This window comes from Corvus moneduloides, chromosome 16 (assembly GCF_009650955.1).
Source record: "Corvus moneduloides isolate bCorMon1 chromosome 16, bCorMon1.pri, whole genome shotgun sequence".
Lineage (NCBI taxonomy): Eukaryota > Metazoa > Chordata > Aves > Passeriformes > Corvidae > Corvus > Corvus moneduloides.
Genome location: NC_045491.1, coordinates 16,221,824 through 16,237,407, shown reverse-complemented (window position 1 = coordinate 16,237,407; position 15,584 = coordinate 16,221,824). Strand labels below are relative to the sequence as shown.

The window sequence follows — 15,584 nt, the reverse complement described above, 5'->3', positions numbered from 1 at the left end:
CTCAACTCATACATGAAATTGCTGCTCTGTCCACCTTCAAGTTCCTCTTACAGATGAACTTCTGAGATCATGATGACAGCAAATCAAGCTGACTTATCCATAAAATTGTTACAGTTTCCCTAGAGCCACCAATCCCTCCCTGTGGTTGTCACTCTACCCTCTGCCTTTAAACCACCAAGTCAGAGAATATCTTGAGTTGGATGGGACCCAGAAAGATCAAGCCCAACTCCAAGTCCCAGCAGGAGAAACCATTATCCTTGAGCCCCTGGAAAGCAATCAGGAAACCCACTTTTATTGAGTCATTCTGTACTTAACTCCACTGGAAGTGCCTCCTACACTGAGTCTTGGGTGAGCACCTGAATGCCCAACAACAGTTTCACCATCAAACTCGGAGTTAAAGATTTTAATTTCCTTTTACTCAAATAAAAGTTTTTAAAACTTGGCAAGCCAAGATCCTCAGGCTGGGTATATCTTCATTAACTAAGGAGGAATCTTCCCCCACCTCCTAATGCCATCTTTCAGCTCCTGCACCACCATGCTACAACCATGCTCAGCACTGAGCTTCCTGTGCACATGCAACTGCAACAAACAGCCATGGACCTTTCCAAGTGGGTCTGTGATGTGCTGCTCTTAGGAACTGCCACCTGCATCTTCCTTTATCCCCCCAACACACAGAAAGCAAATTCAGCAGAGAGAAGACAGCACTGCCCAGCTCGTGAAATGCAAAGAGACAGGAACAGCTTGGCTTGGAAGGAACCTTAAAGATTCCAGAAGGAAGACTGCAGAGTTGTCCTTTCTTTAAAAGTACTGAGCAAAACAAAGCAGGCCAGAAGATGATGACAGTCCCAGCAGGAGGACTCTGCCATTTGTGTGGCTCTCTGCCACTGCCAGCTCAAGGGCAGGGATGATGGAGAGTAGGAAAGAGCAGGAAACAGCAGTGAGGGTGCAGAAACCACACCAAATTCTACTGACTCTAATAAGCCCCTAAAACTTTTCTGCTTTGCTTTCTTTTGGGAAGACTCCAGAGAAGACTTCCCAAAGTGTCTGGAAAATGTATCCTTTGTGATTATAAAGTGATCCTTTGTAATACAGAGCCAAGAAAGCACAGACTGGCCCGTGGGCCTGACCTCAGTGCCAGTTCTACCTGCCAGTGGCACGCCTGACATCAGCACAGGACCAAGGCTACTCAGCACTGCTATTTACAGTCCTGACTGCACTCAGGACGTTTGTGAGGTGAAAAGGGACAGAGGGAGTGGGGAGAATATGCTGGAGGGCAGGGCTGCCATTCACAGGGCCCTTCCCAGGCTGGAGAAAGGGACCAACACAAACCTTGCGAAGCTCAATGAAATCCGAGAGCACCAAGTCCTGCAGCTGGGATGGAAAAACCCTGGGCAGCTGCCCTGCAGGAAAGGACCTGGGGGTCCTGGGGGGCAAGCTGAAGGGGAGCCACTGCTGCAAAGGTGTCCTGCTGAGAGCAAACTATCCCCTGTTCAGCACCTGGGAGGGCACATCTGGACACAGATCCAGTTTCAGGGTCCCCACAATACAAGAGAGATGCCAACAAACTGGAGACAGCCCGAGGAACAGGGACATGTGACAGCCAAGGAGAGGTGGAGGGAACTGGGTTTGCTCAGCCTGGAAAAGGAGAAGCCCCAGGAGGAGTCTGATGGCAGTTTTCCACTACCTAAAGAGTGGTGGGGACAGGGAGACATGACCAAGATGGGAGCCAGACCTTTCTCAAAGGCGCACAGTGAAAAACAAAAGCAGGGAATATTCAGTTCAGTGCAGCAAGGGAATTCTTACTGGAAATAAGGAGGAAAGATTTCATGAAGAGTGATCAAGTACCAGAACAGGAGCCCAGAGATGCTGTGGTAATCTCCATCCTTGGGAATTTCCAAAATTCCACATGCCAAAGCCCTGAGCACTCTGATCTAACTCTGAAGCCAGCCATTCCCTGAGCAAGGGCAGGACTAACGACCTTCCCAGGTCCCTTGGGACAAGGAATCCCTTGATTCTTGCTCACCTGGCCTGCATCCAGCCTTTTGGCCAAAGGGGCTTCACCTCTCCTTCTAGGAAGGTCTTCACATAATCCTCTAGAGACTGAGCCTTATTCTTGTCAAGGTCATAACCATCCAACTTAATCTTCACCAAGTGGCAAAGCAGCTCCCTGAGGAACAGGAAGATTTCAGATACGGTTACGCAGATTGACCTTTCCCACTTGGAGATCATTCTCTTTATCCAGGCTGGATAAACACAGCAAGACACACCTGGCCCTTGCTAATACAACCCTGCACTGCCTCCCCAAGAATGGGGAAGGGAAAGGCACATTCCGTGCTCTGTGTGTGCACACACGTGGATGCACCAGGGAGAAAAGTCTTGTTACCCCTTCCCAGTGTCATCTCCTGAAACAGCTGAGGTAGCAAACCAGTGCCAGAGCCACAGGCACTAGTAACAACCACAGAACCGAACCTCTCAGCAAGGAGAAGGCAGGAAGCAAAGCTGGCTGTGTCCTAAATGAATCAACAGCACAAATTGATTTGTTCCAGAATAAGAAGAAAAAGACAGCAAGACTGATTTTCCTTTGACCCTTTGTCACTCTCCCCTGTTCTCAGCACTCCCTTCTCCGTCAATCCCCCAAGTGCCAGGGGCAGCAAAACCCAACAGCTTCAACTGCTTCCACAACCAGAGCCTGGGTGTGTTAAGAGTCTGGGCTGTAGGATGTCAGCAATTCAGCTGAATCCCTTCTGTTCCCAAAGATCAGACTCTCTCTTTTGGACTCTGCACAGAGGCTTCTCAGCACTTCTCTCAGAGCTAGCCTGGGCCTGAAAGCAGCTTCAGGGTGAGATGTAATAAATGCAGTAATGGCTTCCATAAACAGCACCATGTGCCACGAGCCTCCAAGCTGACTGTTCCTACAGGTGATCAGCACTGCTCTGAAAACAAGACACAGGCACCAAAATGCTTCACTGCCAACGGCAAAGAATGACACAGGTCGTGGGTTGGTTAATATCTCAGTTATTCAAACCTGATTTCATCATTCCACTGGAATTTCTTCCGTGGGCCCGCGACGCGCTTCCCTCCCTTTTCCTCATCCTCATCATCATCAGAACAAACTCGCTGCTCTTTGTCCTTTTCCTCTTCCAGCATCCTAAAACAGAGACAGAAAATGTGGAAGTGATTGTCCTGCACGTTCAAGTGGAGGATTAAGTATCTCTGAACAGCACTGGTCAGAGGTCTCAATACCAGCAATCAATCTCTGGCTTAGGGTGCAAGCTGAGCTATGGGCTCAAGGTTAAGAAATCTCCCAATATTTTGTAATAAGAGATCATGGGACTAAGCCAGCCTGACTGTTCCCAGGCTGCCATGTTCCTAAGGACACGCCTGCACAGGCAAAACCCCTCAGCCCAGCTCTGGTGCCATCAGTGCTGCTGTAGCTGGCATTGCCACAGACAGCACAAAGAACACACACAGCTCAACTGGGCCAATCAATGCCCATCAGTAAATTTGGCCTACAGAACAAAAAGAGGTGGTAAACTTCAGGAGAGCAGCCTCCAGGCCACAGAGAGCCTGCTGGGGAATCAGCAAACGAGGAGCTTACTTGGCGAACTTGGCCTGAGTATGGGCTTGGCATTCCTCCTGGTACTTGGCCACCTGCTCTGGCATGGCCCTTCCAATGGCTTCCTTCAGCTTCTGCAGCGGCTCCTTCAGTCGGCCACCCTGGAGCAAGCACAGAGCACCCTGAAGCTCCACGTGGCTGGGACACCAAAACCCAGCCAGTTCAGAAGCCGCCGTGCCAGGACGGTGCCCCATGGAGGCTGTTTGGGGCCACCAGCCACGCTGGGCACGTCAGGGGCACCACACACACAAGGGGCTGTGCTGGCAAGCTCCCTCACCTGCTCGTAGAGGTAGAGCCTGCGGGCTCGCTTGAGCAGGGTGTCCTTGCTGCAGGGGAAGAAGGCGGCCAGGTGAGCGTAGACCCCCGAGCGCACCTGGCTGCTCAGCTCCCGCGTCTGCAGCTCGATGCTGGGGACACAAACACAGCGTTAGCAGGGCCTGACAGCGATCCTCTGAGCAAGCAGGGCAACTCTGAGGGCAGCTGGAGGCAGGGAGAGAGGGACAAAGGACAAGGCACGCTGTGTTGAAGGTTCTTTGGGTTCCAGGATCAACGGATTTTATCCCAAGCTATGCTTTGAATCTGGTCTGGGAGGAGCTGGAGAAGGAACAAATGGAAGTCAACAGTCTCATCTGTTCTGCAGCTCTCCCTGGCAGCTGAATGCAGGAGGGTCAGGTACTGAGATGGGAAGTGCACAGTGGTTATGGCAGAGGAATTCAGGACAATAAAAAATCAAACTTCATCCCTTGGGTTTCAACTTCCAAGTGAGCAGATGAGAGAGATCAGAGTGTGCCAAACCCATCTACACAGTTAAACAGAACTTAGGAGCCTGGCTTTTTAAGCCACCTCTTGGTATCAAAAAGTGTAAAATGCCAAGTGATTCATCAACACCATCATCAAAGTCACAGAACGCTTTGGGTTGGAAGGGACCATCTTGTTCCACCCCCTGCCATGGGCAGGGACACCTTCCACTGTCCCAGCCTGCTCCAAGCCCTGTCCAGCCTGGCCTTGGACACTGCCAGGGATCCAGGGGCAGCCACAGCTGCTCTGGGCACCCTGTGCCAGGGCCTGCCCACCCTCCCAGGGAACAATTCCTTCCCAATATCCCATCCAGCCCTGCCCTCTGGCACTGGGAAGCCATTCCCTGTGTCCTGTCCCTCCATGCCTTGTCCCCAGTCCCTCTGCAGCTCTCCTGGAGCCCCTTTAGGCCCTGCAAGGGGCTCTGAGCTCTCCCGGGATCCTTCCCTTGTCCAGGTGAGCACCCCCAGCTCTTCCAGCCTGGCTCCAGAGCAGAGGGGGCTCCAGCCCTTGGGGCATCTCCGTGGCCTCCCCTGGACTCTCTCCAGCAGCTCCACGTCCCTCTGCTGTTGGCCCCAGGGCTGGGGCAGCTCTGCAGGTGGGGTCTCACCTGAGGGGGCAGAATCCCCCCATCCCCTGCTGCCCACGCTGGGGGCTCAGCCCAGGGCACAGGGGGGCTCTGGGAGCTCACAGGGGACATGTCCAGCCTCTCACCCACCAACACCCCAAGTCCTTTTCTCCCAGGGCTGCTCTCAGTGAGTTCCTTTTGTCTGGGATTGCCCCAATCCAAACTGTACAGCAAAGTCGTACAAATCTGTCTAAATCTCCTCTGAATGAGGCTGAAGTGATCAGTGTGACACCAGACAAGGACTGTTTGTGCAGCCAGCACTGGAATGCTGGAAGGTGGTAATCAGCCCTGGAAATGAGAGGGAAACAGAGTCCCAAACCTCCCCTTGGCAGTTGCCTGCAAGTGCCTGGATAAACCTCAATGAAATTAAAGCCTGGGTGTCAATATTATTGCACTGATCACAAAGCCCTGTGCACTCACCAGCCCTCTCCAGGCACTGGCAGAAGAATGAAGCCATTATCTGCAGCTGCCTGAGCAACACTGGCACTGTGTAATTTGCAGCCTCGAAAACACAGAGCAGGAATGGAATTCCTCCAGTTTTCCCAGAGAACCAGTTGAACACAGCAGCCTTATCCCAGTTCTAAACAATTCTATATAGCATGTAAGTTAAATAGCAAAAACCTGCCTGACATCTCTCACAGGGAGAGACTGGTCTTGCATCAAGCTGAACTCACAGGTCAAGTGACCAAATTTAGGCAAATAATTATCTTGAGAACAGGAGGCCTGGATACATCCCCTCCAATGTTCTCCTACCACATCATATTTCAACTGAAAGCCATTTCTAGGAGACTTTCATGTTATTCTGGCCTGGAAGACCTGCACAAGGACAACCCCACAACTCCTGCTGAACCTGCTCCTGAATTTACCAAAAATGCTCTGCCTAATGCTCTCCTTTCCCACACCTCTCTGCTGGCAGCACTTACTCCAGTATGATGTTGTTGATGTCCTGAGTGAAGAACCTCTGCTTGCCTTCTCCCTCGGCAGCTCTGGCAGCCTGCAAGTCAGGAAATAACACAGATCATCAGCAGCAGTTCACAGCTGGCACAAGCAACCACGTGTCTTCTAAACCAGCACAGAATTACTGCAAAAAAAGGCACAGTTTTATTACACAAACTCTGTCACAGCAGAGGTGAGATCGTGCCCTGTCCTCTCACACCTCCCCAGTTCAAGTCCAGCCCTGCCTGACCTGGTAACACCATGTCCTGCACACCCTGTGACCTTCCCAGTCTGGATTCTCCCCTCCAGATGCACTGGAGTGACCACTCTGGAGTGAAGATTCCTCTCTTTAATGGGACAAAGGAGATGGCTTGGTGGCTTCTTTGGCAAACTTGCCATGGGAAGAACAACAGCTTCAGGGCATGGTTTTAACTTCACAATACATTGAGGAATATGAGCACAGAGCTTGTCCCTGGACCAGGAAAGCTCATCCTAATCCCAACTAAGAAAGGTTGAGGAGACTTATCACCAAGTTTTCTAGATCAATCTGGAAACTAAGCCAAGAAACCAACAGAGAAGAGTCACAGCCACAGGGGATGCGTTATTCCCAGTCAACACCATGGAAACAACAACAAAAAAGTCCTGTTCAGGAAGCTTCCTGAGCTATGACTGCAGCTCACAAAGTGCTGCCCAAAAACATCACACCCATGAAAAATATGTCCAACAAGAGAATAATTCCGAGAGATGAATGAGATAGTAGCAAACTGCCAAGAGCTTTCAGTTTTTTCTGAGTGGGGATATAAACAAAATTGGGATTTGGCACAAGGCACCACAGTGAGTTAGTGATTCCTTGCACAGGAAGGGAGACCAGGAGAGGATTTTGAAATCCCATGATTTACCACTCCAAAGTTGAGGCAGGCATGCAATTAATTTATGCTCAGAAGGTGAACATTCCTCCCTGCCAGCAGCAGGTCACAGGCAGCTGGTGATACCAAAGGAGAAGGCTCAATGCTAAGGAGAATCCTCAATGGGAAAATTATTTAGGAAGGAGAGGGTTAAAGTCAAAGCAGTTCAAGTAGAAGAGGAAATGCCTGGAGGCTCCATTTAACTCAGGAGATGCTCCCACCTCTGGGATGAAGAGACTTGGCTCTCAGGCAGAGGTACAGCACCTCTTCATTCCCACCTGAGTGCATGTCCCAAAATCCTAACTGACCCAGAGGCTTCAGTTTGTTTCTTTCTTTAACATCCACAATCCAGCAACAAGAGACACAGCAGCAGGAAGATCTAAGCAGCAAAATCAGTGGGGACTCTGCTATTTAACTGCTTCACAACACCATAACAATTAACCTGATATCGTGGAACTTCCAAAATATTCTCCTTTAACTCAGATAGAGTCAAAAACAACTATTTTGGTGCTTTCTGAAGCAGGAACATCCACCAAGAGCCCATTATTTTTATCAGCTGTGGCAATACTTTCTTCAATTCCTCCTCCCCTCCCATCTGCTCACCCCCACTGCACAACTCAGCAGAACAGCTCTCTAAGAGCAGCTTATCTTTAGTAACAGGAGTTACTCAGCATCTCTTACTTAACTAAGAGGTGCTCTCAACTGAAGTGCCCCAGGAGGCAGAACCACCACAGAGCTCCAAGGCCATGTTTATGACTTAAAATCAATGTTTAAAACCATACCAGCAGCAGGAACAAAACCTCCCAGCACTTGTTGACAGGCTGATGGTGACAGCCTTCACACCACAAGGCTGAAAGCACACTTTGACATGCCAGGAAGGCATCCCTGACCAGCACCCGATGTTTTCCTTCTCCCAAAACAGACTGGAGCTTCCCACACACACCACATTTTGGAGAAGATGGGCAAGTCCCACAGCAGGAGTCCAGCTGCAGGAGGAGCTACTGGTGAAAACACACAGGACCATCCTTCTAGACATTAATCTATTCCACTCCCTAAATGGTACCCCGACAACGAGATGTTAAAAATGGGGAAAGGACTCCAACTGGTGCAGCTTCAGAGTGGTACCCAAGCTTCAGTGAAGGATCTGCCTGTGTATGACATGGAAATGGTTCTAGCAAATCCTCAAGCCCCATCTACAGGGCTTTCCAGGCCTTCTCACACCGTGGAACTGTGGCAATGCTTTCCAGCTGCAGCCTCTGATTTTACACACAGAACACTGTGTACCCCTTCCCTGTCCTGAGCAGCACAGCATGTTAAAAGTATTATGGTGGGATTTGTCCTTGTCATGGTTTAACCCCAGCCTGCAACTCAGCCCCACACAATTGCTTGCTCCCTCATCCAGGTGGGATGGGGCAGGAAATCACAAGGGTGAAAGGGAGAAAACTCCTGGGCTGAGATAAACGCAGTGTAACAGGGAAAGCAAAAGCCATACAAGAAAAGCAAAACAAGGAATTCATTCCCCACTTCCCATGGACAGGCAGGTGTTCAGACATCCCCAGAACACCACCAGGGCTCCATCACACGTAACAGTTCCTTGGGAAGACAAAAGCCATCACTCCAAACATCCCCCTCTTCCTTCTTCTTCCCCCAGCTTTATATACTGAGCATCACCCCCCATGGTCTGGGATATCCCTGTTGGGATCAGCTGTGCTGGCTGTGTCCCCTCCCAGCTCCTCATGCCCCCCAGCCCCTTGCTGGCAGCATGGGGTGAGGAGCAGCAAAGGCCTTGGCACTGGGTGAGCACTCTCTGCTCAGCAATAACAAAAACATCCCTGGGTTATGAGCTCCCTTTACAGCACAATCCCAAAACAGCCTGATACCAGCCACTGTGGGGAAAATTAACTCCATCCCAGCCCAAATCAGCCTCAGTAATTCACATTTCAGTTCATTCATGTCAAGCTGACATTGGAAATTACTTCTTGCATCAGCTCCATACTTTGCCAAGAGGGGTAAAGGAGGAATCCTGATCAGGTGTGATCTTGAGTGTTACATTCAGTGGGTAGCAAGGTCCTGGACTTGGACATCACTTGACATCTGGGCCTTCAAGGAAATGACTCAGAGGAAACCAGGTGACACCAAGGTGTGATCCCAGTGGCACTGAGGAACTCCCCCACCGGAATGTGCTCTGTGCCTGGGTGCTGCCACACACACCCAGCAGAGCTGTGCCCCCTCCAGTGACCACCAGCCCCACTGCACCCAGCAGCTGCTGTACCTGAGCCAGTTCCTTGATCCGTTTCTCCAGGGGGGCTGGCAGCCCTTCTGGGAGGGAAGGTGGCTGCTTGAACTCCTGCTCCAAGCCCGTGCCACCAGGGTCGCTGCCATCCTCGGCCTCAGGGAAGGGGCTGCCCTCCGGGGACTCGCTGAGGAGCCGCTCCAGGTCCAGGTCACTCAGGGAGTCCATGGCTGTGGCTGCCTGGAGCAGGTCACTGTCACTGGCGTGGCCAAAAAGCGAGAGCAGAGGGTCGGCCATGGCCTCTGCCTCCCTTGGGGCCGCAGGGTCTGCTGGGGAAGGAGTCACCACTTTCTGCTCTTCATCTTTTTTCTTCTGAGCATCCTTCTCCTTCTGAAACTTCTTCAGCATCTCCTTGACACTGAGAGCTCCAGAGTATTTCTTCTTCTTTTTCTCCTTACTTGCATTTAACGCTGTGAAGCTGCAAACAAAGCATGGAGGGGGAAAGGGAACTGAATACAAGATCAAGGGGCAAAGAGGGTCCCTTCCCCCCAGTTCACTTCAGGCACAATTCCCTGGCAAGCCTTAGCCCCTTAACCAAGTACACCAGAAAAAGTATTTTACAGCTTCTGAAAGTCTTAAGGTTCTGCCTGTTCCTCTCAGCTCAGAGAAGGCTGTCCTGACTCACTGCAGAGAGGTGCCGGGGCTTAAACCACCTCCACAGAGCTCTGCTTTCATTTAGCTTCATGATATTATTGTTATTCCAGCAAGGAAGGATGGGAAATGCACAATTAGTACAGAGGAACTGAGGCAGGACAGAGTTAGTGTGAAGCTTTCTGTTGTGTTGAAACCAGGAGAGCAAATTCTTTTCCTTGCTCGCTTGGAAGGGATCACACACTGATGATACCACGTCAGACACATGGTTTGCTGCTGCCCAAAAGCAGATCCACACAGGAAAAAATAAATTACAAAGAATAGTTAAAGGAAGAAGGAAAAAACTTAGGAGGCAAATATAGGAAAAGAGTGAAAAGCAACAGATATAGATACTGAAAGAGACAGGCCATGCAGACCAAAGCAAGGACAGAGCTACAGCACAAGATGACTCAGAACAAAAAGAAAAACCATTCCATTTTACAGCCCAAAAGCTACAAAAGAGCTGAGCACTCATCCAAGAAATACTTTGGGCAGGAGTACAAAGGATTGCCCAGAGAGAGCAGTAACACAGCCTGCCTTGTCACCTCTCCCTCCCTGCCAGCCCGACACTCGTACAGCCCCGAGTCCAAGCCCTTCCCACCTGCCTTTCCTCCCACAGCTTTGTCTCAACAGTTGTTACCTTTCTCTCTACTCCCCATATCTGTTCCTACTCAGTGCCTAAACAGAGCTCCAAAAACACCACTCCTGCAGCCAGCTGTGCCCCCCCTTTGCTCAGACACTGCTGTTGGGGAGCTGTGCTCCTTCCCTGATCATCCCCTGCCTTTCTGTCCCACTTTGGAAGCAACGGGGCTTTTCCTGCTGGTGTTTGCAATGTGCATTGGAGCCGCCTCACACTGCAACAGGTTCCTACTGCAGCCACCTGGAACCCTGAAACAAGGTGCTGAGCAGCAAGAATTCCCTCCTCCCCTCCTTACCCAGCTTTTGGAAACTTGGACTTCTTCGATTTCTTTTCCTTGTCGTAAGAATCATCCTTCTTCTTCTTCTTTATTTTTTCACCCCCATCTTTCAACTTCCGCTTCTGCAGAGGGTTAAAAACGAGTCACAATCAGAGAGTTTCCCACAACATCACCAGCACTCCCAGAGCCACTTTGGGACCTCTCCCAACACTGTGAAAATGCAGGACTCATTAACCCAGCCCCACTACATCCTTCACCACGGTTCTGGCATGTGTTGCCTTCAGCATTTGACAGCACCCCCATAATGCTGTGACTTCCAGGGTGACAGGGAGCTGCTGTCACCTCTGCTCCAGGAACCAAGTAACCCTGCCAGAGTCTGATCCATGCCAGACAGGCTTCATTTCACTAAGAAATTTCAGGACACAATGGGATTTCAAGTGCTCATCCCTGTTCTGCCCACACCAAGTCACGAATCTCTCCCACTCTGGATGCCAACACACTTTCATGCGGCAAGCTCTGAGCTGTAACAGACAGGATAATTGAGAAAGCTGCCTTGCTGACCTTGGGACACTTCTTCTTCTTCTCTTTGACATAATCATCCTCAGACTCAGAGGCCTGCCGGAACTGCAGTGTTCCCGAGTTGATGTAAAACCCTCCGTACTTTGTAGTGAGAGAAGCAGGAACCAGCTCATCGTACTGGAAGTAACAGAGAAGAGTTTATTGGCACTGGGAGCTTGGTTACTTCATCCCATAGCTCAGCTGCTTGGAAAATGCAGTGGGGTTCACAGAATCACAAAATATGCTGAGTTGGAAGGGATCCATCAGGATTGAGTCCAGCTCATGGCCCTGCACAGACACCCCAACAATCCCAACCTGCGCCTGTTGTCCAAATGCTCCTGGAGCTCACACAGGCTTGGTGTTGTGACTACTTCCCTGAGAAAGCTGTTCCAGTGCCTTACAACCCTCTTGGGGAAGAACCTTTTCCTGATATCCCACCTAAACCTCCCTGACTCAGCACCAGCCATTGCCTCGAGTCCTGTCACTGGTCACAAGAATGAGGAGAGTGTGCTCCCCCAAGAACAGCCTGGAATGCCTACCAGCATCTCCTGCCATGCAGCTGCTGCAGGAGCTCTCATTCCCTGGCCCTGGTACCCTCCTGGCTCACTCCCAGTCCAGGTTCAGCCCCCCCAGTCCAGGTTCAGCCCCCCAGCCACTCTCAGATCCCCCAGCACTCACAGCTTCCGAGTTGTCGATGAAGGAGTCGGACTCGTCATAGCCATACCCCATATCAATCAGATCCTGAATCCGGTCCTTCCTGCGCCTCTTGCCACCCTGAACAAGGAAACATGGACACTGTGATCACTTTTCTCTTCCAGCACCACAGAGATACCCTGATACAGGAGAGCAACAGTGGCTCCAGGACAGAAGAACTACAGCAGAACCAAACCAGGGTTGGCTCCCATCACACTGTACTCCCAGGCTGTGGTAAATCCAGTTTTAAGCCTTGTCATACAGAAACAAAACACTGCAGACAAATGAAAAACTGCCAGCCAGACTCCACACTGAGCTGGGTCTGCACCCCTTCAACATCTCTTCCACAGGGCTTGCTCCTCCCTAAGTACTCCGGTGGGTACAGACTCAGCACTACAGACATTGAACACACAGAGACTGTGTCAGGGTGACCCACGGGATCAGAAAACAACACACAGCTTGCTACCCCAAAGTGCCAGAGATAAAACACAGTGTGGTTTTACTGCCAACTACAGAAATAATGCAAAAGGAAGAACAGAAAGGAACAGGTAAGGCAGATCCATGCAGCAGTGTCCTGAGGGGAGGGGACTCATCACAGCCCCATGCTCAGAGACTTGGCAGATTCCATCCTGCCGCAGCAACAAGGCCTGGAAATTAATTTTTGCTTAAGGAAATTCAATTTTATCAATCACAGTAAGTGATTTGCCGCTCACTTTAGTTCATGTCATTCACTTTAATCAGACTCGTCTGATTTAAGAATGAATCTGAACTATTTTTGCAGCCCCGAGACAGAAAAAGAACATTAAAAACCAGCATGTGGCAGCCAGAATAAAGGACTGGGGGAGAACAGGAACCCAAGAGCCAGAGAGCATTAAAAGCCCTGCCTGAGAGCTGAACAGCACTGCCCAGCCCAAGGAATAACATCACTTAAAGAAGAAACACTTACATATTTTTCTTCAAACTTCCTAGCAAGAGCCTCCACTTTATGCCTTTCCTTTTCCTCATCATTGAAGGGATCAGCCACGTCTTTCTTCTGTAGAAACAGAAGGGGTGAAACCATGACAGTCAATCCTGTCACACTGCCACCAAAACCCCCTGAATGAAACCCATCCTGACTGGCAGGAGATCAGATAACTCAGCCTTTGGGACAGTGCTGATCAATATCTTCATCAGTGACATGGACAGTGGGATCAGGGCACTCTCAGACTCATGTCTGGGGATGACACCCAGCTGTGTGGTGTGGTTAACACATCTGAGGGATGGGAGCAAATCCAGAGGGACCTGGACAGGCTGGAGAGGTGGGACCATGGGAACCTCACGAGGTTCAACAAAGCCAAGTGCTGGTGCTGCACCTGGGCCAGGGAACCCACGGGATCAATCCAGGCTGAGGGATGAAGGGATTGAGAGCTGCCCTGGGAGGATTCGGGGTGTTGGTGGGTGACAGCTGGACTTGTCCCAGCTGTGAGCACCCAGAAACCCCCTCTGTGCCCTGGGCTGAGCCCCAGCGTGGGCAGCAGGGGAGGGGGGGATTCTGCCCCTCTGCCCCCTCAGGTGAGACCCCACCTGCAGAGCTGCCCCAGCCCTGGGGCCCAGCACAGGAAGGACGTGGAGCTGCTGGAGTGAATCCAGAGAAAGCCACAGAGATGTCCCAAGGGCTGGAGCCCCTCTGCTCTGGAGCCAGGCTGGGAGAGCTGGGGGTGTTCACCTGGACAAGGATCCAGGGAGAGCTCAGAGGCCCTTGCAGGGCCTAAAGGGGCTCCAGAAGAGCTGGAGAGGGACTGGGGACAAGGGATGGAGGGACAGGACACAGGGAATGGCTTCCCACTGCCAGAGGGCAGGGAATGGATGGGATATTGGGAAGGAATTGTTCCCGGGGAGGGTGGGCAGGCCCTGGCACAGGGTGCCCAGAGCAGCTGTGGCTGCCCCTGGATCCCTGGCAGTGTCCAAGGCCAGGTTGGACATTGGGGCTTGGAGCAGCCTGGGACAGTGGAAGGTGTCCCTGCCCATGGCAGGGGGTGAACAGGATGAGCTTTAAGACCCTTTCCAAGCCAAATTGGATGGGATTCTGAGAGTGTCACTGCAGTTTGGGTGCCCTCCCAGCTAATTTTGTACCTGCCTCTGCCTCTCCCAACTTTCAAAAAAAAAAAACCCCAAAATTAAGCAGCATAAAACATCAACTGACTACCAACAGTTCTGAAGGCAAACAGTAAAAGGAATAGAATCCAGTATGTTTCTTTTCATAGACAAACCCTCCTTACTCCAAGTTTAGATGCTACAGGAGTTTTCATTCATGTCTCCTTTGGTGCTCTTTGGAAAACAACTCCTTATCACTGCCAGCTGCCCAGGTACCAAAACTCACTTTAGATCCAGCCATTCCAAACTAAACGAGCACCACATCCCACACCTGCCACCAGCACAACACCTTCCCAACACGACATTCCAGCCAAAGCAAAGGAGTGACACAGCGTGGCCTGACAACAAGAACCCCAGCCTGAGGGTCAGTTCTCCTGCCTGCAGGATGTTCAACACCCTCCTCCCACCTTGCAGCACCTCACAGCAAACACAGACCCAATTCTCAAAACAGCAATGCTGAGACAGCCTTTGAGACCTTCAGCTACAACACAGGTTCCCACAGGCCCCCAGGGACACTCACCTTGTCACCTGAAGAACCCCCTTTTACTTTCCCTCGACAGCTCTTGAGGAGATCTGGGTAGAAGAACTCTGGGCAGCGTTTGTGGTCCGGCTCAAAGAGGGTCAGAGTGATCCGAACGGCCGTGGCTGCCGGCTCAGGCTCCGGGGGCTGCTCTCCATCGTCCTTCCGAGACCTTTTCAGGAAGCTGCTGCTCAGTGGCCCATGCAGAGTGGTGAACGAAACCCTGTGGGGCTCTGTCATGGCTATGGCCAAGTCTTACCAGGCCTCACGGCATCGTTCCCATGGCATTAGGAAAGGTCTGTCGGGCTGCACTGATGGATTTCACCAATGATAATGGAGGACGCTGGCAGTAGAACAAGTGCTTTGCTTTTGGAGTTTTCTCGGGAAATGACAAAGGGCGGTCCTGTGAGCGCTTGCTGCAATCATTAGAGAGAAAGAAAGAAAGAAGTCAATCCTTGTACCAGACTTTCCTCCAACACTGGCAGTTCCCCGTTATCCCTCCAGTCCACCGCAGGTCTCTCTCCTCACATCACACCGCTCCATTTGTAAGGGCTGAAGGAAATCCAGCTGCCGGGGAAACAAAACGACCCCGCCAGTCTCGCTTTGACGCGACCCAGGAGCCCTGGGCACAAACACCGGGCTGGGCTGCACCTCCCGGGCCGGGGCTGCACCTCTCGGGGCCGGGGCTTCGCTCCGGCCGCCTGATGTCCCGCTGCACGGAGGCCCGGCCACCACCGTCCCTGGAACAGCGGCCCCGGCGGGGGCTGAGCGGGGCCCAGAGCCGAGCGGGACTCGGGGGCTGAGCGGGGCCCAGGGCTGAGCGGGGCCCGGGGTGGCAGCGCCTCCGGAGGGAGCGCGGCCCGCGGGGCTGAGGGGAGGGCCGAGGCCGTGGTGCCGGGGCCGGCCGGGCCCCGCCCGCCCTCACTCACCGCCGGCGGGACGCGGCCGCCGCCGCCGCTC

The 15,584-nt window shown here is 51.9% G+C and overlaps 1 protein-coding gene across 5 annotated transcripts in view; it reads right to left on the bottom strand.

Moving 5' to 3' along the window:
• UBN1 (ubinuclein 1) overlaps positions 1-15,584 on the bottom strand; it is a 27,565-nt gene extending 11,981 nt beyond the window's left edge. For all 5 annotated transcript variants that reach the window (XM_032126419.1, XM_032126417.1, XM_032126420.1 and 2 more), the window contains exons 1-12: positions 15,554-15,584; positions 14,625-15,040; positions 12,918-13,004; positions 11,957-12,052; positions 11,282-11,416; positions 10,739-10,842; positions 9,153-9,591; positions 5,963-6,033; positions 3,894-4,023; positions 3,599-3,717; positions 3,026-3,148; positions 2,024-2,167 (exon numbers count right to left, since the gene is read on the bottom strand). In XM_032126419.1, the coding sequence (XP_031982310.1) occupies positions 2,024-2,167; positions 3,026-3,148; positions 3,599-3,717; positions 3,894-4,023; positions 5,963-6,033; positions 9,153-9,591; positions 10,739-10,842; positions 11,282-11,416; positions 11,957-12,052; positions 12,918-13,004; positions 14,625-14,864 (1,688 nt within the window). In that variant the 5' untranslated portion in view covers positions 14,865-15,040; positions 15,554-15,584. The remainder of the gene's footprint in view (positions 1-2,023; positions 2,168-3,025; positions 3,149-3,598; positions 3,718-3,893; positions 4,024-5,962; positions 6,034-9,152; positions 9,592-10,738; positions 10,843-11,281; positions 11,417-11,956; positions 12,053-12,917; positions 13,005-14,624; positions 15,041-15,553) is intronic.